The sequence below is a fragment of the Lepidochelys kempii genome, chromosome 7 (assembly GCF_965140265.1).
Source record: "Lepidochelys kempii isolate rLepKem1 chromosome 7, rLepKem1.hap2, whole genome shotgun sequence".
Lineage (NCBI taxonomy): Eukaryota > Metazoa > Chordata > Testudines > Cheloniidae > Lepidochelys > Lepidochelys kempii.
The window spans coordinates 45809316-45836885 of NC_133262.1; the positions used below are offsets into that span (position 1 = coordinate 45809316).

The window sequence follows — 27570 nt, forward strand, 5'->3', positions numbered from 1 at the left end:
ACTGCATACGAAAATATGAGTAAGGATGACAGAATTGGGCCTTTAGGGAGAGATTGAGATGTCCTTAAAATTATTGTCTTGTCCCACTGAAGTCTGTAGAGGGCATTGTATTCAAATTTGAATTATTTCCCAAGTCAACACGTTTGGTGGTTTTAGTCTAATTTCTGTCTAATTTTAGTGGAAATTTCCTCACACTACTTTGTAATTTAGCACCCCTTATCACAACCAGCAATCTCTGTTCAGAATAAGCCATAGACCAGGAACAGCAAAATATATTTCAAATTGGAATTGTGGTGCTTTGACTGTGTGAGAGAAACTTGCACAGTTCTGCTCAATTACTGTATGCTTGGAACAGAGAATTGCTATCAATCTCTCCTCTCTATTAAGCACTAAAAGTTATTAAATTCACCCTATAATTAAAAGAAACTTGGGGGAGAAAATGGCTGCATCGCACTATGTAAGCAGCCTCAAGGAACTCAGGTGATCCTTCTGGTAAAACAAATATAAACACTGAAGATATTGGATCAAGCAGCTCTTCCAGAAACTCCTTACTATTAATGTTTACAATAAAAAAATATTAATCTTTAATGAATTCTTTTTCATTTTCTATTATGTTGAATTATTGCAGCTGAAGTTCTCTAGCTGACAGTGTCTTTGCAGCAAGAGCTTCTCCTTCTGTTTAATATCAAAATCCTATCTGACCTTGAATGATATCTGCTTCACTCCTGATGGGAAATGACAGGGATGTCACAAGTATACAATTAAAAGCCCACTTGCTCTAAATGGCCAAAATGAAGATTAACTAGACCACATGTATGAAGTGTAAAGTAAAATACCTTGAAATTTTGCGAATAGTTTGAAACAAAACAGAATGATTCTGAAAATAAAAGATAAAACAATATTAATTTAGTAAGTATCATACTGAAAACACCTAGGGTAATAAACCTATATAGGTTTTTGGCAAATGGATGCCTAGACATCTTAAAATCCATTACAGAGCTTAGACTATTAAAGTGATAGATCTCATCATTCTCAGAGATCTTCACCTAAATTAAGAGGAAGACCTTGAAAGCAAAATTTTGTCTAACCTTTACAGCATTTTGGAGGCTGACACAAATGTTTGAGGAGCTGAAGTTTTCTGTTTTTCAGGGTTTTTCTATAGATTTACAACACCAGTATACCCTTAAAAAGTCAACTGGGACAAGGATATTAATGTGGAATGATAAATTACCCCACTAAATTAACAGTAATCCCAGATGGCTGGTCTCATTTGCTTTTACTTTGGCAGATGAATTGGCAAAATTTTTACATCATGCAGAAAACTCGACAGTGAGCAAAGAGATGAGACAGGATTAGTCTCCAAATTGAATGCTGTATAGTGTGTTTCTGTTATGTGGTACTGATTATTTCTGCGTATTGGCGACTGGCATTTTTGAAGTGGTCTAAATTCAGTTCAATAGATGTTAAATGTGATATGTTTCATGCTGCTATTCTGAAGTAATAGACTATACAAATATTCAGATTAAAGGGAGCAGAGTTCTGCTTTCTCTTGTGGGCTCTTATTGCATTAGGCTGGATATTTTGCTTACTTGTTATGAGGTATGTCATATCCCATTTAGGAATCCTCAGTTGTTGTTAATCAGTTCCTTTTTGGACAGCTGTTTGAACATTTGAAATGCTCTATAAGTTAGGGAACATTCTTTTGAATTTTGGGTCTGATCCTCAGCTGGTGTAAATTGAAATATCTCCATTGTTTTCAGTCAAGCTGTGTTGACTGATACCAGTTGAGAATCTGGCCTTACATGTTTCAGTTAAATATTTGGTCTGAAGTTTAAAAACACATGAGCTTCTTTGTGCATTGAGCACACAATTTCTCCATTTTGAGGATGTGTCCACTTGAACTAATCCGTTTGGATTGTAAATTCTTTTGGGCAAGGACTGTCTCTTGCTATAGTATCTGTTTGTACAGTACCTAGTACAATGAGGCCCCAATCTCAGTTGTAGCCTCTCGCTGCTACTGTAATATAAATAATAACAAAAATATTGGTCAGTATTGAAATGGCCCATCTTGTTGAAATAAGGATGGTCAGAGAGCTGGAGATATATTCAGTTCATCTTACTTAGAATCAATGTATGGCCCATGGTTCAGCTATGCATGCCAACATTACATGTTGACTAATTTTATAGATTTGGCATATTTATTATTATTGATATGTTCAATAATAATTATGGTTAAAGTTTCTCTTTTTCTTAATTAAACCTTTTAAAGTATTTCCTTTGTTGGATGATGGTGAGGTCATGTAAGGAACTAGGACAAAGGTTCAGATATCACAGATTTGAGAGGTTAGAGACCCATATAGATTATTAGGTAGATTTTTTTTATAAGTGACAGGTTTCAGAGTAACAGCCGTGTTAGTCTGTATTCGCAAAAAGAAAAGGAGTACTTGTGGCACCTTAGAGACTAACCAATTTATTTGAGCATGAGCTTTCGTGAGCTACAGCTCACTTCATCGAATGCATACCGTGGAAACTGCAGCAGACTTTATATGCACACAGAGAATATGAAACAATACCTCCTCCCACCCCACTGTCCTGCTGGTAATAGCTTATCTAAAGTGATCATCAGGTTGGGCCATTTCCAGCACAAATCCAGGTTTTCTCACCCTCCACCCCCCCACACAAATTCACTCTTCTGCTGGTGATAGCCCATCCAAAGTGACAACTCTTTACACAATGTGCATGATAATCAAGTTGGGCCATTTCCTGCACAAATCCACGTTCTCTCACCCCCTCACCCCCCTCCCAAAAACCACACACACAAACTCACTATCCTGCTGGTAATAGCTCATCCAAAGTGACCACTCTCCCTACAATGTGCATGATAATCAAGGTGGGCCATTTCCAGCACAAATCCAGGTTTTCTCACACACCCCCACCCCCATACACACACAAACTCACTCTCCTGCTGGTAATAGCTCATCCAAACTGACCACTCTCCAAGTTTAAATCCAAGTTAAACCAGAACATCTGGGGGGGGGGGGTAGGAAAAAACAAGGGGAAATAGGCTACCTTGCATAATGACTTAGCCACTCCCAGTCTCTATTTAAGCCTAAATTAATAGTATCCAATTTGCAAATGAATTCCAATTCAGCAGTTTCTCGCTGGAATCTGGATTTGAAGTTTTTTTGTTTTAAGATATCGACCTACTGATTTTAAAAATATATCACTTCATTTCAAAGGTATTCCAAATCCAAGTAAATAAAAGAGCATTGGGTCCTCCTCAGAGAAGCCAGGACCACAAATCAGTTTCTTACAAGAGATCTACTTAATTTCTTACCAAATTACAAGTAAGAATGGATATATATGCATCCAATGAAGTGAGCAGTAGCTCACGGAAGCTTATGCTCAAATAAATTTGTTAGTCTTTAAGGTGCCACAAGTCCTCCTTTTCTTTTTGCGGATACAGACTAACACAGCTGCTACTCTGAAATAAGTAGATTGAGTGACAATGATTTTGATACATGAGCACTTCAGTGTTAAGTCTCTTTTGAGAAACAGAGGCCATTTTATTGTAATGGAGGGAAGGATAGGAGAGATGGAATTGTTATTAGTTAATATGAATTCCTATGCTTTGAATCCTTCAGGAACTGGTACCTTACAAATAAACTCTGTTTTTCTACTATATGTAGAAGCATGTGATATAACAATAAGCACTTATTAACAAAATTATTGATCATTGTGACAAAGTCAAACCTCACAGCTATAAGAGAGTGGTGGAAGTCATGTGTATCAGTCCTATAACGGTGAAGACCCTTTTTCCTATGAACTGAAAAGACGTTACCTCAGGTTAATTAGAGACACTTGAGTCCAATTAAGGGCTGCCGATGACCTTTAAAAGCCCCTCCTCCAGTAAGAGAGTGGGAGGAGGGAGAAGAAACAAGCTTCAGCAGGGTTAGGGGCAGCAGGAAGAAAAGGGTTATCCTAGGTGAGAAGGCTGGTCTCCTCCGTACACGGGAAACATTGAATTTACTTCTGTTTTGGGGAAGGGCTAGTAACCAGAAACCAGCATAATAAATTAATACTCTAGTCAGGGGTCCAGGAGATGTATTTCTTTTGTATTATGGGGTTCTTTTTCTTAAGAGAACTACTCTAGCCTACCCTGAGCCTGACCTTGTAAATATTGTAAATAAACCGAAGTTAAGAATTTAAAAACCTCCAGAGTAGGACTGACTTACTCCAGCCCTGCCTCTGCCACCACAGACAGAAATGCTGAGGCTGACGTGGCAAAAAAGATGCCTTGCCACATCATATACAGAAATCTGCTGTATGGGTGAGGGAACATGTAGAAAGAGAGAAACCTCACCTTTGGTCTTCTTTCCTTCTGAGCTGCTGACAAATTGGAAAGTCTAATTCCTCCACTGATTATGGTCACTCACTAGTTGTTGTGGTACTTCATCCCAGCTGATGCCAAATCAATCAGTGTCCTCTGGCACTGTCTTCAGTCAATTCTTCCTTGAACTTCCTTGCTTTCTTTTTCCGTTGTCAGATACCCATTTCAATACTTGCTTAGCATGTCTCTTGTCTTCCATATGGTATATATGTCCTAGGCAGCTGACCCATCTTTCTTTGATGATATTTTATAACCTGTCCTGGTCTCTCAGCTCCCTTACTCTTATATTTGTAATTTTGTCTTTTCATGAAATATTCAGTATTTTCCTCCACCATCTTTGATGGGAAGCCTCCAGTCTCTTTTTGTTAGCCACAGTCATTGGCCATGTCTCTGCTCTGAACAGAAACATGCTCAGTACAATCACATGGTATAATCTGACCTATCATTTGGTGTGAAGATCTGTTTGACCAAATTTGGTCATCCTTCCAAAAGTGGTGTTTTTCTTGTGTGAATATGTTTATCACAGCCACCTTTGAATGACATCACACACACACAGGTATCAGAACATTGCTAGCTGTTAAATTTCTTTTCCATCCATGTACACCTTTGTATCTGTTGTACAGTTTTCTACTTTCATAATATTGGTTTTTCTCTGCCTTGATTTTCAGTCCAAATTTTGCTGCTTCCTGTTCTACCTCTGATATAAGGGCAGTAATTCCATTCCAGTTCATACTTAGGGCTGGTCTACACTATGGTGGTAAATCGATCTCAGTTATGCTACTTCATTGAAATACGTAACTGGAGTCAACGTAGCTAGATCCGCTTACCGCAGTGTCTACGCTGTGCTGTGGCGATGGGAGACACTCTCCCACCAACTTCCCTTACCCTTCTTGGCGGAGAGATGGAGTAGACAATTCGATCAGAAAGTGCTCTCCCATCAATTTAGCATGTCTTCATCAGACCTGCTAAACCGATACTGCTGCAGGGATCAGAGCAGTGCCGATTTAGCCAGTAGTGTAGACCTGGCCTCAGTAAAGCAATGTTGTCGGCAAAGTTAACGTTGTGTTAACTAGTTTCTGCTAACCAATTTTACACCGTCCATGATGCCTTGTGTTGCCTGCTTCATCACCCAATCTACTGCCAATGCAAAGAGGATTTATGATAACACACACCCTTATCTAACTCCAGTCACAATATTGAACCATTCACCCAGGCCTGTATCCAATCTTACTACGCATCTACTTCCATGATATAAACTCCTTATAGTGCTGATCAGTTTATCTGCTATATCCTAGCTTCTAGCAATATTAGAAGAGTTTAAACTTTATTTATTATGTAGTGCCTAAGAGCCAACCAAGAATTGGCCCCATTGTTGTAGGCACTGTAAATATACACAGTAGTAGGGAGTCCCTGCCCCACAGAGTTTACAGTCTAAATAGACAAGAGAGACACAGGGCAGGGGAAGAGGGTATAATACACAAGCTGAGTGAACAGTGTAATGGCAGCAAATGTCAGGTTAGTTACATGATTATATTTATATATTGTGGGGTTACTTAGAAGGAGATAAGCTAAATATAAAGGGCAGAGAAGGAGAGTGAGGCTGATAGGGAAGGGGGTAAGAGGAGCAGGTGTGGAGTGAAGCTAAGGTGAAGAGACTGCAAAGGAGAGAGAGGGTTGTAGCTAGAGCCCTGCAACTCTACAGATATCCACCTTATATCCATGGACCATTTTTGCAGATCATGGATCAAATGTGGATACAAATTTTGTATCTGCGCAGGGCTCTCATTGAAGCAAACCGCCAATCAGCATAGGGCACAGAAAATCCAGTCAAAGTTGTAGAAAGTTCTCTGAATGTCCAGTGGTCCCTGCTTTGGCTGCTTCTGGCTGGTTCCTCTCTGCTGTTTTACCTGTGGGGAGGGGCACTTGAGTCCTAGTGCCCCCAGAGTGTTCTGTTACATTATAATCTCATAGACTTTAAGGTCAGAAGAGACCATAATGATCCTCTAGTCTGACCTCCTGCACATTGCAGGCCACAGAACCTCACCCACTCACTCCTGTAACAGATCCCTAACCTCTGTCTGAGTTACTGAAGTCCTCAAATCATGATTTAAAGACTTCAAGTTACAGAGAATCCACCAATTACACTATTTTAAACCTGCAAGTGATTCTTGCCCCATGCTGTAGAGGAAGGCACAAAAACCTCCCAGAGTCTCTACCAATCTGATCCGGGGGAAAAAAATCCTACCCGACCCCAAATATGGCGATCAGTTTAGACCCTGAGGAGCATGTGGGCAAGATCCACTAGCCAGACACGTTGGAATGAATTCTCTGTAGTAACTCAAAGCCATCCCCATCTAGTGTCCCATCACCAGCCATTGGAAATATTTGCTGCTAGCCGTCACAGATCCGCTTCATGCCATTGTTGTCAATCTCATCATACCATCCCCTCCATAAACTTATCAAGCTCAGTCTTGAAGCCAGTTAGGTTTTTTGCCCCCACTACTTCCTTTAGAAGGCTGCTCCAAAACTTCAGTCCTCTGATGGTTAGAAACCTTTGTCTAATTTCAAGCCTAAACTTGTTGATGGCCAGTTTATATCCATTTGGTCTTGTGTCCACATGGGTGCATAACTTAAATACCTTCTCTCCTTCCCTGGCATTTATCCCTCTGATGTATTTATAGAGAGCAATCATATCTCCCCTCAGCCTTCTTTTGCTTTATCTAAATAAGCCATGCTCTTTGAGTCTCCTCTCATAAGGTAGGTTTTCCATTCCTTGGATCATCCTAGTAACCATTCTCTGCACCTGTTCTATTTTGAATTCATTCTGTTATGTTCCTTCCATATAAATATTTCAAATTGATAGAGAAGTTCAGAACATTAAAAGGGAGGAACCTACCCCACCCAAAAAATAAAAAATCAATAATCCAAAAACTGGGTTACTATTTTCCTGGAAGGAGTGGGGGTAACAGAAACAAAATCAATTTTTCTTGGACGTTATACTTGCAGATTCTTTCAGCTGTCCTTTTTCTGCTTTGTTTTAAGATGCATGGTGTAGTCAGAGCTTCTGAGTTGCTTTGCAGGTGTCCAGCCTAGTGCATGCATTTGTGCTTTACCTTTTTGTATAACTGTATTTCAATACAAACCATGGAGTGTCTCCTTCTTGGCCCTGGTCTACACTACCAGTATAGGTCGAATTTAGCAGCGTTAGATTGATTTAACCCTGCACCCGTCCACACAACGAAGCCATTTTTGTCGACTTAATGGGCTCTTAAAATTGATTTCTGTACTCCTCCTCAATGAGGGGGATTAGCACTGAAATTGACATCGCCAGGTCGAATTTGGGTTAGTGTGGATGCAATTTGACAGTATTGGCCTCCAGGAGCTATCCCACAGTGCTCCATTGTGACCGCTATGGACAGCACTCTCAACTCAGATGCACTGGCCAGGTAGACAGGAAAAGTCTCACAAACTTTTGAATTTCATTTCCTGTTTGGCCAGCGTGGCAAGCTGATCAGCACAGGTGACCGTGCAGATCTCATCAGCAGAGGTGACCATGGAGTCCCAGAATCTTAAAAGAGTTCCAGCATGGACCGAATGGGAGGTACTGGATCTGATCGCTGTATGGGGAGACAAATCCGTGTTATCAGAACTCCATTCCAAAAGACTTAAGGAGCTCAGGAAAGCCTACCAAAAAACTCAGGAGGCAAATGCCCATTTGGGGTCAGAGCCCCAGACATGCCGCTTCTATGATGAGCTGCATACAATTCTAGGGGGTGCCCCTATAACTACCCCACACCTGTACGTGGCCTCCTGCAAGGGAGTCTCACTCAACAGGGATGAGGATTTTGGGGACGACGAAGATGATGAGGAGGGGGAGGTTGAAGATAGCACACACCAGGCAAGCGGAGAAACCATTCTCCCTGACAGCCAGGAACTGTTTATCACCCTGGAGACAGTACCCTCCCAACCTGGGCTTCTGGACCTTGAAGGTGGAGAAGGCACCTCTGGTGAGTGTACCTTTGTAAATATAATACACAGTTTAAAAGCAAGCATGTTTAATTATTAATTTGCCTTGAAGACTTGGGATGCATTCACAGCCAGTACAGCTACTGGAAAACTCTGTCAACGTGTCTGGGGATGGAGCGGAAATCCTCCAGGGACATCTCAATGAAGCTGCCCTGGAGGTACTCCCAAAGCCTTTGTAAAAGGTTTCTGGGGAGGGCAGCCTTATTGCGTCCTCCATGGTAGGACACTTTACCACGGCAGGCCAATAGCACATAGTCTGGAATCATTGCATAAGAAAGCATGGCAGCATGTGGTCCCGCTGTTTGCTGGCATTCAAGCAACATCCATTCTTTATCTCTCTGTGTTATCCTCAGGAGAGTGGTATCATTCATGGTCACCTGGTTGAAATAGGGGAATTTTATTAAGGGGACATTCAGAGGTGGCTATTGCAGCTGGGCTGTTTGCCTGTGGCTGAAAAGAAATCATCCCCGCTGTTAGCCATGTGGTGGGGGAAGGAGTGAAGCGATCATCCCAGAGAATTGGGTGCGGGGGTTAGTTGGGTTTGTGCTGCACGTTAACCTGAAAACATCAGCCTCTCCTTTTAAATGGCCAATGTGTCTTTTTCAATTTTAATCTCCCTTTTTTCCTCCCGCAGCTGCAAATGTTTCAAAGCTGCGACTAGCATCTCTGTCCCAGAGGCTAGCGCAGATAAGAAGGTGAAAAAAACGCACTCGCGATGAAATGTTCTCTGAGCTCATGCAGTCCACCCAAACTGAAAGAGCACAGCAGAATGCCTGGAGGCAGACAATGGCAGAGTCCAGGAAAGCACAAAATGAACGTGAGGACAAGTGTTGGGAGCAACAGGAGAGGTGGTGGGATCAAGAGGAAAGGTGGCGGCAGCATGATAAAAGGAGGCAGGATGCAATGCTGAGGCTACTGGAGGATCAAACGGATATGCTCTCGTGAATGGTTGAGGTGCAGGAAAGGCACAGACCGCCACTGCAGCCCCTGTGTAACCAACCGCCCTCCTCTCCAAGTTCCATAGCCTCCTCACCCAGACGCCCAAGAACGCGCGGGGGGGGCACCCAACCACTCCACCCCAGAGAACTGGCCAAGCAACAGAAGGCTGGCATTCAATAAGTTTTGAAATGCAGTGTGGCCTTGTTCTTCCCTCCTCCCCGACCCCACCTGGTGCTTTCCTCCTCCTCCACCCTTCCCGGGCTACCTTGGCAGTTATCCCCCTATTTGTGTGATGAATTAATAAAGAATGTATGAATGTGAAACAACAATAACTTTATTGCCTCCGCAAGTGGTAATCGAAGGGGGTACGGGAGGGCGGTTGGCTTACAGGGAAGTAGAGTGAACCAAGGGGGCGGGTTTTCATCAAGGAGAAACAAACAGAACTGTCACACCGTAGCCTGGTCAGCCATGAAACTGGTTTTCAAAGCTTCTGTGATGCGCAGCGCACCCTGCTGTGCTCTTCTAGCCACCCTGGTGTCTGGCTGCGTGTAATCAGCAGCCAGACGATTTGCCTCAACTTCCCACCCCGCCATAAACGTCTCCCCCTTACTCTCAGAGATATTGTGAAGCACACAGCAAGCAGTAATAACAATGGAAATATTCGCAAAAAGAAAAGGAGTACTTGTGGCATCTTAGAGACTAACCAATTTATTTAGTCGCTAAGGTGCCACAAGTACTCCTTTTCTTTTTGCGAATACAGACTAACACGGCTGTTACTCTGAAACCAATGGAAATATTGGTTTCACTGAGGTCTAACCGAGTCAGTAAACTGCGCCAGTGCGCTTTTAAACATCCAAATGCACATTCTACCACCATTCTGCACTTGCTCAGCCTATAGTTGAACAGCTCCTGACTACTGTCCAGGGTGCCTGTGTATGGCTTCATGAGTCATGGCATTAAGGGGTAGGCTGGGTCCCCAAGGATAACTGTAGGCATTTCAACATCCCCAACAGTTATTTTCTGGTCTGGGAAGTAAGTCCCTTGCTGCAGCTGTTCATACAGACCAGAGTTCCTGAAGATGCGAGCAGCATGTACCTTTCCTGGCCATCCTACGTTGATGTTGGTGAAACGTCCCTTGTGATCCACCAGTGCTTGTAGCACCATTGAAAAGTACCCCTTTCAGTTTTATGTACTGGCTGCCTTGGTACTCCGGTCCTAAGATAGGGATATGCGTTCTGTCTATTGCCCCACCACAGTTAGGGAATCCCATTGCAGCAAAGCCATCCATTATGACCTGCACATTTCCCAGAGTCACTACCCTTGATAGCAGCAACTCAGTGATTGCGTTGGCTACTTGGATCACAGCAGCCCCCGCAGTAGATTTGCCCACTCCAAATTGATTCCCGACTGACCGTTAGCTGTCTGGCGTTGCAAGCTTCCAGAGGGCTATCGCCACTCGCTTGTGAACTGTGAGGGCTGCTCTCATCTTGGTATTCATGTGCTTCAGGGCAGGGGAAAGCAAGTCACAAAGTTCCATGAAAGTGCCCTTACGCAAGCGAAAGTTTCGCAGCCACTGGGAATCATTCCAGACCTGTAACATTGTGCGGTCCCACCAGTCTGTGCTTGTTTCCTGTGCCCAGAATCGGCATTCCATGGCATGAGCCTGCCCCATTGCCACCAGGATGGCCAAATTGCCAGGGCCCGTGCTTTGAGAGAAGTCTGTGTCCATGTCCTCATTGCTTTCATCACTGCGCTGCCATTGCCTCCTCGCCTGCTTTTGCAGGTTCTGGTTCTGCATATACTGCATGATAATGCATGAGGTGTTTACAAAGCTCATAACTGCCGCAGTGATCTGAGCAGGCTTCATGCTTGCCATGGTATGGGGTCTGCAGGAGAGCAGCTGAGCAGAGTTGCAGGGGAAGCGATGGTTGGATGACCAGTTTTGCAGACCTACTGCACCATCTGCTGCCAGGACACAACAACTGAGTGGGCTGCACGCTTGCCGTGGTATGGAGAGACAAGAGTAGCCGAGCAGAGTTGCAGTGGAAGCGGCCCTGTGAGACCACCAGGAGAGCAGAGTGGCAGCGGAAGCAGTGGATGACGATGGTCATATAGAGGACCTGCGAGGTGGATTCATAGCATCAGGAGAGCAGAGTGGCAGCGGAAGCAGTGGTTCGATGACAACGGTTAGCAGTCCTACTGCACTGTCTGCTGAAAGCAGTATGGCGCCCGCACGGAAAAAAAAGCGCAAAACGTTTGTCTGCCGTTGCTTTCCCGGAGGGAGGGGCGACTGACGACATGTGCCCAAAACCACCCGCGACAATGTTTTTGCCCCATCAGGCATTGGGAGCTTAACCCAGAATTCCAATGGGCGGCGGAGACTGCGGGAAAGCTACCCACAGTGCAACGCTCCGAAAGTCAACGCTAGCCTCGGTACTGTGGACGCACTCCGCCAACTTAATGCGCTTAGTGGGGACACACACAATCAACTGAATAAAATTGCTTTCTAAAAAATCAACTTCTATAAATTCGACCTAATTTCATAGTGTAGACACCCTTTCTCCTGCTGTTTGCCACCTGCTCACTATTTCTCCCAACTGTCCTACCTCCTGTTGTGAATGGGGGATTCAGGAAGTTTCCATGATACTCCTTAATTAAATTGACTTGTACAGTTTTTGTTCCTCCATGTGCTGAGAATGTATAGATTAGTCAAGACTACCCTGGAGTTTTTTAGTCTCCAAGAGTGGGAATCCACTCTGGTATCTTTAGGTGGTAATTATTAACCTGTGTGTTCTTTGCTTGCCATTACTCAGTAACATGAAATAAAATGTTCTATCTAAGGGCACTGGGGCACTGGCATTTGATCTCAGAACAGGGCTGTATGGCCAGTGCTTCAAAGAGCTAAAAAAAATTGAGAGCTCAGAGAGTTCTTCGCTGTATTACATTAGTGAGCTGAGACCCAAAAGTAGGAATCTAGCCAAATGATGTTTACAGAGAAGCCTAATTACAAGTGAGTAATTATCTGTTACTTCCCATTTTTTCCTTCTGATCCATTTGTTAATATATATCCTGCACTTACTTGATACAAAGGTAAAAATAATAATAATCTGAGGAAAAAGGAAAGCAAACAACTCCTGTTTGAATGCTGCTTGAGACACAGGTCCCAGAGCTGTACCTCTGATCCAAAGCACCATCTAAAAATCTCCCTTCAAAAAACTTCAGATTCCTTTGCATCCAGGATTCTCCTCCTATCTCTGTCCTTGTGTTTGCAGAAGGGGATGAATTATACAGAGAAAAAAAGAGACTAACCTGAGTAACCTCAGCATGAGGCTCTCTCAGTGTAATAAAATGACTTGTGTATATGGTGTCCAGATAGCTAGTGTAAAAAATCAGGACGAGGGTGAGAGGTAATAGGTGCCTATATAAGAAAAAGCCCTCCAAATTGGGACTGTCCCTAAAAAATCGGGACATCTGGTCACCCTACTTGTGTAAAAAGAAAAGGAGTACTTGTGGCACCTTAGAAACTAACAAATTTTTTCCACTCCATACGGCTAAATTCAGTGCCTTGCATAATGACAGGTTTCAGAGTAGCAGTCGTGTTAGTCTGTATTCACAAAAAGAAAAGGAGTACTTGTGGCACCTTAAAATTTGTTAGTCTCTATGGTGTCACAAGTACTCCTTTTCTTTTTGCGAATACAGACTAACATGGCTGCTACTCTGAAACCTACTTGTGTAGTAGAGGTGATGTCTTTTATTCTTTCTTTTGTGTTTTGTTCCAGGACTGTATCAGTTTAGGCTCAGGAGAGCCAAACAGAAGTGCATACCACTCTTTTGTCCTCTACCACAGTAACAGCCCTCGTTGGGGGGAAATTATCAAGCTACCCATCCCCATTGACAGGTTTCGTGGGTCTCACCTTCGCTTTGAGTTCAGGCATTGCTCCAGTGAGTGCAACATAATCATTTGTCCAAAACAAATCTAAAAATGTTGATTTCTTTCCATTACAAGTAGAGGATTAGAATGCCATGTCACTGGAAGAGGGAACCTTAAAGTACAATAAGTACAATGTTAAGAATCCTGGTGCTATCATGAGTTGTTAGAGAATAGAAAAAGAGGGTCTAGATTAGAACATGCAGTTCAGTACAACAGACTCCCATGTTGTTTTCCTACTGTGTTGTTAGACATATTGTCTTTACAAGTTGTGCATATGATTTACTCCGGTCAGCACAATCTTGATAAAGGCTTGTCTGATTTACATTTGTAGAGACTAATTATGTGGTCAATAGCATAAACTGAGACCTAGTACTGTGTGTGTGTGTATCTCTAATCTACAGATAGATATAAAAATGAATCCTTATGTGGCTTTGTGCATTGGTTGTTAGAAATACAGAGAGGCTAAGGAGTGAGTGTGAAGTATAGAGAGTGAGGGGAAAAAATTATACACACATACACTTGCAGCATATGCAGAAATGTTTCTCTATGTTCTTTATTTCCTGTTGCAGCTAAAGACAAAGGAGAAAAAAAGCTCTTTGGCTTTGCATTTACTCCTCTGATGAGGGATGATGGCACCACCCTATCAGATGATATCCATGAGCTTTATGTTTATAAGGTACCATAGCTCACAACTCTTCTAATGCTGCACTGCAGACCTGCCACCTATTTATCCCTACTTCAGTATAGATACATTTGAGTAAACGTCATTGCATTTCTGATCATGCGGTTTTTCATTACATGAGGAAATAGTGACAGGATTCTGAACCTATTTATAACAGATCCTAAATTATAGGACTTAGTATAGATGGGTTTCATTTTTCAGGTACAATTGATTTTCCCCCTCAAATTATAATGATTTTTGTGACTCCTCTCTGGTTTTAAATTCAGTCTCACTAGTATTCATAACCACCCACGAATGCTATGAGGGTATGTTATTACTATACGCTTTTATGCTCTGAAAACATGCTGTTATGGACTAGACTAGTAATGTGAGACACCATAATCCTGCTCGACAATACTCTAGCAGAGTAATTTTGTCCTTACCAGGTTACCCTAGTTTTTTCCTTCAGTGTATAGATATAGCTCTCAAACAGATATATGTAGTGTATCTGAAAGGTCCTTAAAAGTTCTGAAGGGATCTGTGGGTGGGAGACCACATTTTCTTAAGCACAGATGACTTAATGTAGTGTACCTGATGATGGCAAGCATAGGTTTCTGTGTATAGATTTTCTGTGCACTCAGAGGATCGTACAATGGGATTCTGATCTATGACTAGGTCTCCTAGGTGCTATGATAATACAAATAATAATTCAGAGTATTGTTAATCACTTGCTGGCAAGGCATGAATGTGTGGAATAAAGTAAATCAACTGGGTAAAATTTAGTTTCCTTTCTGTATCTGCAGTGTGATGAGAACAGCACATTTAATAATCATGCTCTGTACCTGGGGCTGCCCTGCTGCAAAGAGGACTACAACGGCTGCCCTAACATCCCTTCTAGCCTCATTTTCCAGCGTAGTACTAAAGAGACCTTCTCGATCTCGACCCAGCTCTCCTCCACCAAACTCACCCAGAACGGTACCATAACTGTCCCTTCTGAAAACAAGGCCATTGAAACATGTTCTGTTTTTTCAATATAATGTTCCTTTTTTCTATGGTTTAATGTTAGCTGTGCTTATATTTACTAAGCTTCATTGCTTCTGGAATGAGTAGAGACAGGGTTTTTTAAGGAAATGAGCATACTAACTTGTAACAGAGATAGTATGTATATTTCTGTAAATAGAGGCACAAAGGCTAGGATAAAACATTGTTAATTCTGATTAAACTCATGAGAATAATAAATTCAAAGTTAGCATGTTTACTCAATTCTAAATTAGCTCTGTTGGGCTTTATATTGAAGGTTTCTGTGATCAAGGCTTGATGTTGCTTACTTCAAGTCCTCAGAGACACCAAAGGGTGAAATGTGACTGCCCACAATGCAACATCAAGACAAAACGGGGAGAGATACAACCTTTACTATTTAAACACCATTCATTTCTTTGGCAATAATGTATGATATGTTTCTGAGGTTTACTCCTTGGGTTTTCTCTTTGAGGTGAGGAATAATTCATGGAACAAGTATCGCCTCTTCAATCTCTATCACATCTTGGGAGTGACTTTCTTCCTACCTTAGTTGTTTATAAATTTTAACTGATTCTGAGTGTGTTTCTAACGCACAAGCTTTTGTTATGGGAAGGATTCTTGAACTGTTGTTAGTATTTTAGAGGCTTCACTTAAACTTATGCCATGTTTCAGTCTTTCATTATATGGCGTGAAAAGCAGGAGTGAGACCACAGACAAGATCTAAACGTGCAGTGGAAACTGAAACATTTCTTTCTTTCTTTTAGTGGCCAGTCTGGCCTTCTATTGTTGTCATACTGATTCTGAACTTTAGTAACCTAGCCATGTAGTGCCTGTACTAGACATTCTTCAGTGTCCTTGTGCTTTACAGTATATCAGAGTGCATGTTGCTTTCTTGTGTCATTTTGCAGTGGACTTGCTTGCCCTCTTAAAATGGAAGGCTTACCCAGACCGTGTAATGGATATCCTAGGAAGACTGAGGCATGTCAATGGCGAGGAAATTGTTAAGGTACTGAGTCAACTAATGGTCAGTCTTACTGATGGGAAAATTATTTTTTATGATAACGGTGTCTTCGAGGGAGGAAACCAGAAGAGGCCTTCCTGTGACTGACTCTCTGCTGTCAATTTTTAAAGCCCAGATAATATGACTGTTATCTGATATGTTATGTACCTGGTATTTTTAGAGGGCTCAGGGTTTTGTGTATATATATTTTCAGTGTGTAGATAAGGAAGAGTCATGTTTCTGCTTTATTCCTTCACCAAAAAAGTTAAAGATTGAGATAACATTGAACATTACGCATTAATCTATAACAGCATTAGAATGTTGCAGTTATTTAATATATTTGAATTTAGACCAGTTTAAGAAAATAAGTGAATGGAAGCTGGGAATTTAAAAAACTGTAATTCAAAAATCCTAAACTCCAGAAACACTCAGTAAATCGACATTATCCCTGCCAACTAAAGCTTCTTCTTGGAGTTATTGTCCCAAAGGGGCTCCACTTTACGTGGGCACACATCCAGACACTTTTTATCAGAGATTTTTCACTAGCAGTGTCCACATGTCTGTGCCTGCTCCCTACACATCCTTGTGCTCTGGACCAATGGTATATTAGCGAGGAGCAGACCCTTGCAGCTCCAGTTCCTTTTCAACCACCTGTAGCTGGAGAGGGAGCATTGTGGTGTCTGCTAGCTTAGCATACCTAGCTGACCATTTATTTTATTATTTTTGTTTCTTCTTGGTACAAGCTGTGCTTTTGGAGGTTCCCCCACCCTTGTTTTTCACAGCAAGGGCCTCTGCCCTTTGACGTCCTTTTTCTGCAGCCTCCCTCCTTGGGCTATGCCCAAAAACCTGGGTTTTAAACCCTGCCAGATCTGCCACAGGTCCTTCCCCTTGGCAACGGGCATTATGGCTGCCTCAGAGAGTCCCACATCCTATCAAAGTGTAAGGTCTGCTCTGGCTTCAGGAGCAGATCCAGGAAGCTGAGAGAGGACAGACTGAAGTTACTGCTTATGGAGCAGTCCTTGAGAGCCACCATCACTTCAGGGTCTGACTCCTCCTGCATACGTTGGCATCAACCTCTCAGAGCATTCCGGTGACGACTTTGGCTCCGGTGAGCAGAGAAAGGGTAGTTTCAGAGCGTTCAAAGCCCTCTAAAAGGAACAGCTATCACTATCCCCATATGTGGCTTCTAAAAGAAGGGGAAAGTCACTCCAAAGGCCAGGGATTGAGAAGGCAGTATGGGTACAACTAGGCTTCTACCTCCTCTGGTATCAAGATGTCGGTACTCATGAACAAGACTTCCAGCACACATACTGAGAAGTCTTACGACCAATAGCTCTGTTCAGCATGATTGTCAGTACCCTTGGAGCCCTCCAAACCCAATGACACCAACCCCAATCCAGTCTTTGTGCATAAGGAGCATATGGACCACCCATCCATACTGTATCCAATACCTCTCAACTCACTTCAGCTTGAGGAGCAGTGTCCAGAATTGCTGATACCAACCAGTTTCCTCTATCATGAGGTTCTCTGAGTCACAGCCTGAATCCGCTGTACTGAGAGGTACACGGGGATTTCCTACTGGTACCAATGCACCCACCTGTCCTGACATACTGCCCAGCTTCTGTGCACCTCCACACTAAAAGTCAGCCACTGGTTCCAACTCAGAATCCAGTACCAACACAACCACCAGTACTGACATGGCCAACAGTACCAACACTCCTAGTTCCTCCGTTAGATACAGGGGGGCAACACCTCCTTGGACTCAGACATTTCTGTCCAGGATTCCACCACATTTCCATTCCAACCTCCCTCTCCAGCAGTGTACCATAAGGACAAGACCCCTGGAACTAGCCAACTTCCAACCTGCCAATGTGGGCAGGAGCACCCTTACTCTCCCTTCCCCTTTCCTTATACACCTCCACATTGGGCTTTCTGGAGCCCTGGGGCTCCTTATGCTGACTAATTTTATAGAATGCCCTCACGGAAGAGGACCTATCAAGAGAAGCAGGCACTGGGACCCTATTCTCCAGGAAGACCCTTTGAAAGAACAAGAGCCAAGGGCAGAAGAGGCATTACCTTCCAATAAATCCTTTTCCTCCAGAGATGGCAGTTATGCTCCTTTCCCCCATCCTACATGCTTGATTTGAAAGTCTTTCAAGAGCTAATAAAGAGGGTGACTGAGAGTTTACAGATTCCCCTAGAGAGAATACAGGAACCCCAGCATGTCTTGCATACTTCTCCTCCAGGCAGGATAACCATGGCCATTTGAAAAACACTGGCTACCATCTACCTATAAGCAGGAGTGCTGGCAAAAAGTACTATGTGCTGGCCAAGGGTTCAGCGTACCTTTTTCTCCCACCTCTGCCCAAACTCTCTGGTGATCAACGTGGTTAATGAGAGAAACAGGAGCTGTTCAAATCAGCTCCTCATGACCAGGATCTTAAGCACCTGGACCTCCTTGGCTGCAAGAGTTACTCTTTTGTTGAACTGCAATTCAGGATTGCCAACTATCGTGCCTTGTCAAAATATGACTACGCACATCATAGGAAATTCTCTCATTTTATTGATCACTTGCCTCAGGACCAGAAGAACCAGTTTCAAACCATCATCTCCAAAGGCCAGATGATATCAAAGCTTCTTTGCAGGTCTCTCTCGATGCTGCTGGTACAGCCTCTTTTTCATTTTGACCATTTGGTCAAGGGTAACAAATCACCTCACTATGAATCCTGTGGTGCACCACCCTGCCCAATTGCCACTCTGTGATGTACATCTCTCCCAGAATACATCAGATCAGACAGATGGTTACTTAAATTATTATAGTCGGGTTACACCATCTAGTTCAGCCCCATTCCCTCTTCCTCGTCCCTTTTGAGGGACTCTTCCCACAAGGGTCTCCTGGGCAAGAGATAGAATCTTTCCTGCTGCTGGGGGGCAATTGAACTGGTTCCTCATAGTTTCACCTAAAAAGGCTTCTACTCCAGTTACTTCCTGGTTCCCAAGAGAAAAGGGGGATGGAGACTGAACCTGGACTCTGAACACTTACAAAAAAATGCAGAGATTCAGGATTGTATCCTTAGCAGCAATAATTCCATCATTAACTCGTCATTGATGTATTGATTTGTGCCCCTTCCTATATTCCCTCAGTCCAAACCATGACTATGCATATGGTGCAGGTGGGACCCACAGATACTGCGGATGAAAAATCTCTGATCAAAAGCTCATGGGCCCGTGTGCACCTGTAGGGGCAAAACATCTCGAAGCACTCCAGTTTCTGTACCGGAAATTAACCCCTCCTTATCCCCTCTTACTCCTGCACCATGAAAGAGAGGAAATCTTCCTTGTTATGTCTATGAATTAAAATAACCCGGATGGTCTTTTGTTATCTGATTATATAACATGCACGTATCATTCTGGCCTGTAGGAGCTATGGGAGAACTCTCAGGTCTAGTCTGCTGGGGGTCTGCAGCCTGTGTGTTCAGGATGAATGGGTACAAACTTGATTCCTGTCTGTAATTGTAAAAGAGGTCTCTGGCCATTATTGTGTTTGGGGTGAATGTTGCCTTAACTTATGATTTCCTTGTTTTTTAATGTTTGCATTGTTATGAGAAAGTACAGTTAAGCAACCTTACCTCTAAATTAACCGTGTTTTTTGTGTGGAAATATTGAAAAGGTGGCTGTCTCTGAACTCCCTTCCTAAATAAACAAGAATACTCAAAAATTCATTAGTTGCGTGGAGGCAATGATGAAACTGAAACTCCAGTTGACGAGTTGATTTCTGAGCTAAATATGCAGCTCTGCTTGTTCACAAAGCAACAACCTGGTGGCTATTAGTTATGACTGACAAACCTCAAAAATTTTAGCATTTGGACCTGAATAGGCTCAGAAAATGCCAGATGGCTAATCAAATTTATTTCAACTTTTTAGGTTTCTTTTCTTCTATGTCTTGCCCAGATCCTTCCCTTCAGAGCAAGTAGATCATTCTCCCTTACCATGACTCCAACTGCTTCTTAACAATCTACAGGAGGCCTTCTTTATCTCTCTCCGCTTTTCTAAATCTCTCCTTAGGCCTCAAAATAAGAGCTGGTCAGAACATTTCTGACAAAATGTTTTTTCATCAAAGTAAGCTGTTTCACCAAAACTGAAATGTTTCACAGATATGTATGTATTTTGATGAAGTTTTTAACAAGAACATTTGCGAGGTTCAGGAGAGAGAGAGAGAAACCCCAAATTGAAAACCTGGCCTTTTCAATCCAAACATAGATGTTTAGACACAATTTCATTTTGCAAAAAAATGAAAAAGGTTTTGTTTTCCTTGCCAAAATTTGTTTTTGTTCTGTATGGGAATCTCTATTGTGCTGAGTTCCAACTCTTCTGTTATCTTACATGCCCCAGGCTTCTCCAGATCAAAGATGATATTTCAGAATACATTCACACATTTGTGAGCCTGGAGAAGGACACATCCATGCTAGATATGAAGACAGTGGCTGTCCCTTCTACTAGTTCCAGAAATGCAGAGAGCCCTCCCTGCAATTTATTTTGCAGAATTTAAGAATTGGAAGGAGGTGTGTTTGGCCTCTGGAATAGTGAACCCAAAACACCTGCCCACTTCTAATAGTACTCATTTTTGAATAATGCTACGTATTGAATGTTGCCTTACATGATTATGAGCAGAACAAGCCTACTCCTTCATGTCCATATTTGACTTCTTCACAAAATTCCATAATTTTGAGAATAAATTTTGTCTTCAATGCAATACAGCTAGGGTCTGCACAGGGAGAATTTTTCTCTAGGAAATCTTAAAAAATATGTGGACTTAACATATTCCAAGTGAAGTGCTGACTGACTCCCTTCTGGAATTCAGTGCCATTCAGTGACAGCTGTATCTTTTGGGGGGGACTTCATAAATCATTATGGGGTTTTTTTCTTGTTTTTCCACATCAAAGAATCCGATGGAATAGATTGCACAAAGCTAGCCTACAATGCCAGCTATCAGCTTCGCCTATAGCACTGTCACTTCGCTATCTTCTTCTCCAGTGGGTCCTATTTATTGAAATGGAAAGCAGTGGGAGATCAGCACACTGAGCAGCCTGCCATGTCATGGACAAAAGGGGCTGGCGTTGTATAGCTAAATTGTTGCACAGATACTTGATAAAAACAACAACAACCACCCTGAATCTCTGTCCCGTAAAATACAACTGTTTTGTACTAACCATGTCTTGAAACACTTACTATTTACTGTGAATCAGTGGATGTGCTTGTATCAGATATGGAATGCTATCTCACATGCTTTTAGGACTGCAGAACAGTGAACGGTTTTGTCAGTCTTAGGCAATACTGTTGATCTGCCCAGAGACAGTGAAAGGCAAACACTAGTAAATTAAATGAATATAGTTTATAATAAAATAATTTTTGTGTTTGTCATTTTCTTTTATAATTGTTCTTTGTAAAAGGACAGGAGATATTCTTGGCAATAAGTAATTTTTCTCACACCTACTATGGGTGAATCTTAAAGTGGTCTGTTCTTGCAGAATGGTGGTAAAGGCATAGGAAAGTATGTCACATCTGAGAATAAAAGCAGTGCTCTTGAATGTAAGCAGGATTTGTAGATTTAAATTCTCTGTCTCTTCCTGCCATTTCAGTTCCTGCAAGACATTCTAGACACTTTGTTTGTGATTTTGGATGACAATACAGAAAAGTATGGCCTGTTGGTCTTTCAGTCTTTGGTAAGTAGCCCCACTCCCATTAGATGAGTACTTTTCTTTCCCTGGTGGTCAGTATTTCCCATGCTCTTATTACCTTACCACCATGCCTTATTGCTAGTATCTTATTACCTTAAAATGTCTGAGAGATTCAGCTGGAGGTTCTACCCCTGTAATTTTATTGGGTGCAAGGAGTAGGATAACCATAGCCAAAATATGAGGAGAGAAGGATTACATCCATCAGTATGGGAGGGGCAAACAATAAGTCAAAGAGGAGCATTTCCATTGTCTGCATATGAAAAAAACCCATCATCTAACTGTTTCTTAGCCTGTTTAGCTTGTTCATTTAATCCCTGGTGACGTGTGCAGTTTGCTCTGTTATGGGTTCCCTTCTCTATCTTCCGCAGGTGTTCATCATAAATCTGCTGCGTGACAGCAAATATTTCCATTTCCGACCTGTTATGGATATGTACATTCAGAAACACTTTGCAGGAGCACTGGCTTACAAGTAGGTTGAGTTTTGTCATCACTTTGTACAGTAACGCTCAGACTTTTGAGTGGTATGGGCACCAGAGTTATAACTTTTACACTAGCAGAGTATATCTGGTATTCAAAAGCAAACATTCTGGAGAAGAATTTTGTAGCATGACTTCTAAATCTAACCCCAGAGAAAAGCTGCTGAATGTCATGCTGGTCCTAGTCCCAGTCTTAGCCTGCAGGGGTTCGGAATGCTGTGAAGTGAGGAAGCACTTCATGTCACTCAGCAGCAACTAATTAGAAGCTGTGTTGATAGGCCCCACAGAGCATCCACCCTTCCTATACTAGAAGGATGCTGGCTACTTGAGGCCTGCATGAAACTTAAGCAGGGATCATGGAAATGATTCTTACATTTCTTATCAGGAATGCATCCATTGACATAAGACCAATAGCCTCCATTTAGGGAGACAAATCACCTATTCTCTAATGCCTTTTCCTATGGCTAATTTCAAAGAAGAGGGCAAGTATTCAGATTAGATCAAGTTATTCTGTTCTGTGAGATTAAAGGCAGAATGTTCATTTCCACAGAGAATTAGAAAATTAATTTCCATTAACACTCAAAACAGCGGTGAGCCTTATTTTCCAATATATTACAATGAAATGTTACTTCATGAGTCAGATTTAGAAAGCAGTAGCAATTATCAGACAGGATTGTATTTTACCTTTCTTCCAGATTGCTTCTTGTGCATAATTTAATGGCTCCCAAATTGGATCAAAATAAAGTGAACACAGCAATCTTCCAGCTCCATCATTCTTGGCCCTGGTATTATAGGGAACTCAAGCTATAGTGTATTGAAAAAAATCTTAAATAGGTTACATTAAAAATGTTCTTTTAAAACAGATTGAAACTGTATGGGAATCACAAAGCACAGTGAAGTTCAGAAGGATGAGAAAACAGATTCACAATTTTTAATAATCAGTGTCATCTTTGATCTTAGGAAAATGTTATTAGCACTTCTACTTTCTTCTGATGAGATGGTGTATAAACAAACTTGTTCTTAAGCATATGTAATACTTCAGGGCATTCTAAACAGTTTTGTGCACTTTAGGAAATTAGGTGAAGGTATTTTCTCTATGTTTTTTACATAAGTTGGTCTTTTCCAATTTCAAACAGTTTCTGAAAATTGCTTATCTGTAAGACCCTTACTCAGATTGCTTAGCCAAAAAGAAATACTACATGTATTTTATTTTCTGTAAACTGATTATTTTCTTTGTTTGAAGTGATTTGTTATAACCCCTTTTTGATTCTTTATTTCTTGCCATCTGAGTTAATTATGGAGGGAGAGTTATTTTTTGGTGTCAGAAATTTCTTTTACATTTAAATTAATGTATATGTTGTTACTGTAAACTTGGTTATTTAGACTAATATGCCTAACTATTAAAAGTGAGTGTAACAAGAGAGCATATTGCATTTCTTGCTGTTTAAGGAAACAACTGCCAAGTCATTTAAAAAACCCAGAAGGTTTCAGGGTTGGCTACTTTCAGATAATTGCTTGATGTTTCTGTCAATGTGTCTCTTACTAGAGAACTGATCCGATGTTTGAAGTGGTACATGGACCGGTCAGCTGAGCTTGTACGACAAGATCATATCCAGGAAGCAATGAGGGTATGTGTTTGTCGTAAATGCCTGTATGTTCAATGTGGCTGTGGCTTCTAGACAGCTGAGGCTGCTCTAAGGCACATGAAACCTGATCTTGAACAGATTTGCAGTACTCATTTGTCCAGAGCAAATTTCAACTTTGTCAAAAACTGCCCAAATTCTAATCTTAAAGTGAAATTCACCCTTGTGCAGAGGGCCAGTACAAGGTCTATGCCTCCTTAACTCCTACCAAAACCCTATTTTGTGGATTTAAGTGGTATTTTGTGGGGCACTGGCATTGTACTGGCCCTCTGCACAGTAGTAAATTTCACCTTTATAGAAGTAACATTTTTATAGTGGTTAGAGCACAGACTGGGAGTCTGAAGTTCTGGTTTTTATTTCTGGCAGTGACACAGACTGGATGAAGCTCTAGAATATTTTAAGAAAACAGTAAATGGGCCTTTGAGTGGACCGTGGTGTTGACAGATACCATCCCACAGAGCATGGGTCAGTTGTCAATGAACAGAGCATGATTTTGAAGGAAGACACAGCTTCCCATCCTGTGTGTGAACCAGAGGAATAGTTTTTGCACTAGTTCAGTTCCACAGAAAACAAATAAAATGCTACTTTTTTTACTAAAAAAGAAAAGGAGTACTTGTGGCACCTTAGAGACTAACCAATTTATTTGAGCATGAGCTTTCGTGAGCTACAGCTCACTTCATCGGATGCATACCGTGGAAACTGCAGAAGACATTATATACGCAAAAAGAAAAGGAGTACTTGTGGCACCTTAGAGACTAACCAATTTATTAGAGCATAAGCTTTCGTGAGCTACAGCTCACTTCCTCAGATGCATATCGTGGAAACTGCAGCAGGCTTTATATACACACAGAGAATATGAAACAATACCTACTCCCACCCCACTGTCCTGCTGGTAATAGCTTATCTAAAGTGATCATGAAATGGCCCACCTGATTATCATACACATTTTAAAGAGAGTGGTCGCTTTGGATGGGCTATTACCAGCAGGAGAGTGAGTTTGTGGGAGGGGGGCGGAGGGTAAGAAAACCTGGATTTGTGCTGGGAATGGGCCAACTTGATGATCACTTTAGATGAGCTATTACCAGCAGGAGAGTGGGGTGGGAGGAGGTATTGTTTCATGGTCTCTGTGTATATAATGTCTTCTGCAGTTTCCACGGTATGCATCCGATGAAGTGAGCTGTAGCTCCCGAAAGCTCATGCTCAAATAAATTGGTTAGTCTCTAAGCTGCCACAAGTACTCCTTTTCTTTTTGCGAATACAGACTAACACGGCTGTTACTCTGAAACCTGACTTTTTTTACTATAATTATAACAGCAAGAACTCAAAGTCACCAAGATTAAGAGGTTTACTATAGAAAGACCATTGAATTTGGAATTCAGTTGTTCTTTAGGGGGAGAAACACAAAATTCTCTCAGTTGGCCTTTGCTGAACCCAGAGGAATGAAAGTTGGCTTCACTGACAGGTTCTCAAATAGATAATTTCATCTTAAGCAGGTCCAACCTTTTTCAACAGATTCTGGGACAGGCAAACAGAAATATTTCTTCCTTTCCCATAAATGACATTTCCAGCTAGTATACACCTTCACATTTATGCTAATGATGCTCAGATGTTTCATTAACTGTGGAAAGAGAGAAACAAGTTGTTTCTAAGGCTCTGACACAGATCAGGCTTTAAATCCTCATTTTCTTATGAAGGATGGATAGTTTTATGTCAAAGGCCTATAAGGTGAAGGTCCATTTGTTGACTTCACATTTTAGAGTTCATTTCTGTGTCTACATCCTGAACAGTAGCTTCAGTTCAGGACCTATGTGAAGCATCTGTATAGAGATAGGCAACTTGAAATGATGCAGGTAGCAATAATGGTCTATGTAGCCTTTGGTAGAAGGTTTCACCAAGCAATAATCCAACGAAGAGTTCACACTTCTGAGTTGCTACTTCTTTAAGTCCCTGTGATCACTGGACTGATATAAGACTTGAAGAAAATGTACTTTATTCCTGAAAAATTACTTTTTGTTTATTTCTCTGTACTAGTCTGACAGTCTTTCCCTTGCTTTAAATGTTCCCTACCACCTCCCTCAAGCTGGATTTCCAGTCTTTTGTGCTTCATAGTGTCTGTGCTGTAAAACAGACAGATTCATTGAGTATTTGAAGACTATAGCAGAGGGCTTTGATGCCTATGGATCTGATTTTACACTCTTTCTCTCTCTCTCTCTCTCTCATTTTGCCTTTGCTGCTTGTTGGCTGGACCAAACTTGCAGAAACTTAATTTCCAGTTAGGAACTGAAGTCCCTTTTGTCTCTGTTAATTGTCAGACAATGCCTCCAAAATAATAGTGTTCAAGAAAACAGAAGGTCTCAGGGCATTTCAATTAATTTCTACTTCTCTAAGGGCCTTACACGCTGCAACTGAGCCTCTAATGTTTAACGTAATTTGTTGGTGTCCATGCACCAGCTTTTCTGCCATCACAGCCATGTGTTTGCATGCACACCTAGTGCTCTGCCTAACTCCCTGAGGGCATTCTGGGCAGCCATAGCAGCCTGCCCCCAGAAGCATGGGTCTTTTTAAGAACCGCTCTTTTCATAAAAAGAAAAGGAGTACTTGTGGCATCTTAGAGACTAACCAATTTATTTGAGCATAAGTTTTCACGAGCTACAGCTCACTTCATCATGAAAGCTTATGCTCAAATAAATTGGTTAGTCTCTAAGGTGCCACAAGTACTCCTTTTCTTTTTGCGAATACAGACTAACACGGCTGCTACTCTGAAACCTCTTTTCATAGAGGATTATGGAACATCATATACAAATCCTATAATCCTCTTCCTTGGGTCACAGTGGCCTTTCCCTTTTATGGAGAATTTCAAGTTACTTCACATTGCTGCATCCTCCAACTTCTGGAATTTGGTAGTTGACAGCCTGGAAGCAAAGCAGGGCAGAAATTGTAATCTTTACAGAGTGCTCTGAGTGTAAGGAAAATGCAAATGAAGAGGTTTGTTATATTTCCAAACTGGATCATGAGAAAAGTGGTTTCTGGGTCAGGTCACATGTTATGTGCTGATGAGACAGTGTTGTGGCTGTCTGGACCAAATGTGAGTGACTGAGACCCATGTGGATGACCAAGTCCAATTTTGACTTTCTGTGTGTGGACCTGGCAGCAGACTTACACTTACAATGCAAAACTACTGTATGAGAGCTGATGTTCCTGGGGACAAAAGTTGCAATAGCAATCTGAAAACTGATCAAGAGTAGAATATTATCACCTGGTGGAGCTCTTTGGTGTGAGGTATTCCTCAATGGGTTATGTTGTATTGAGGTGTAAATTAAAAGGAAGTTGAACTGGCCCATGTGATCAAGGTTACCACTGTTCCAGAGATAATGGAGAACTTTGAACATTGCGACTTCTCAAGCTGTGCTGGGACTGTTAATGAATCTCATTTCCCAATTCTTTGTCCTTAAAATCAGTTCACAGATTTCTACAAATATAAGTCTTACTGGCTGTGGCAAATCTTAGAGAGCAAGTCCTGGAACTCACACTGGCTGATCAGGCAAGATGCATGATGTGAGAATGTTAAAGAATTCCGCTTGTGACAGGCAGGAAGAGTTTTCACCAGTAGGGACATTAATGATGTCTCTGTGCCAGCTGTGGGGATCCAACCTATTCTTTGCTTACTTAGACAATGTAGCTATTGGTACCCAGACTATGAGGATGGCATCAAACAGCACTTCAGCTACTACTTGAGCCATGCCAAA

General features: G+C 41.8%; 1 protein-coding gene across 14 annotated transcripts in view; it reads left to right on the forward strand.

Moving 5' to 3' along the window:
• The window catches only part of DOCK3 (dedicator of cytokinesis 3), a 585316-nt gene that overhangs the window by 449027 nt on the left and 108719 nt on the right, over positions 1-27570 (forward strand). For all 14 annotated transcript variants that reach the window (XM_073352483.1, XM_073352491.1, XM_073352484.1 and 11 more), the window contains 7 exons: positions 13135-13297; positions 13856-13962; positions 14751-14922; positions 15876-15973; positions 21607-21690; positions 22074-22174; positions 23728-23809. In XM_073352483.1, coding sequence (XP_073208584.1) covers positions 13135-13297; positions 13856-13962; positions 14751-14922; positions 15876-15973; positions 21607-21690; positions 22074-22174; positions 23728-23809 — 807 coding nt within the window. The remainder of the gene's footprint in view (positions 1-13134; positions 13298-13855; positions 13963-14750; positions 14923-15875; positions 15974-21606; positions 21691-22073; positions 22175-23727; positions 23810-27570) is intronic.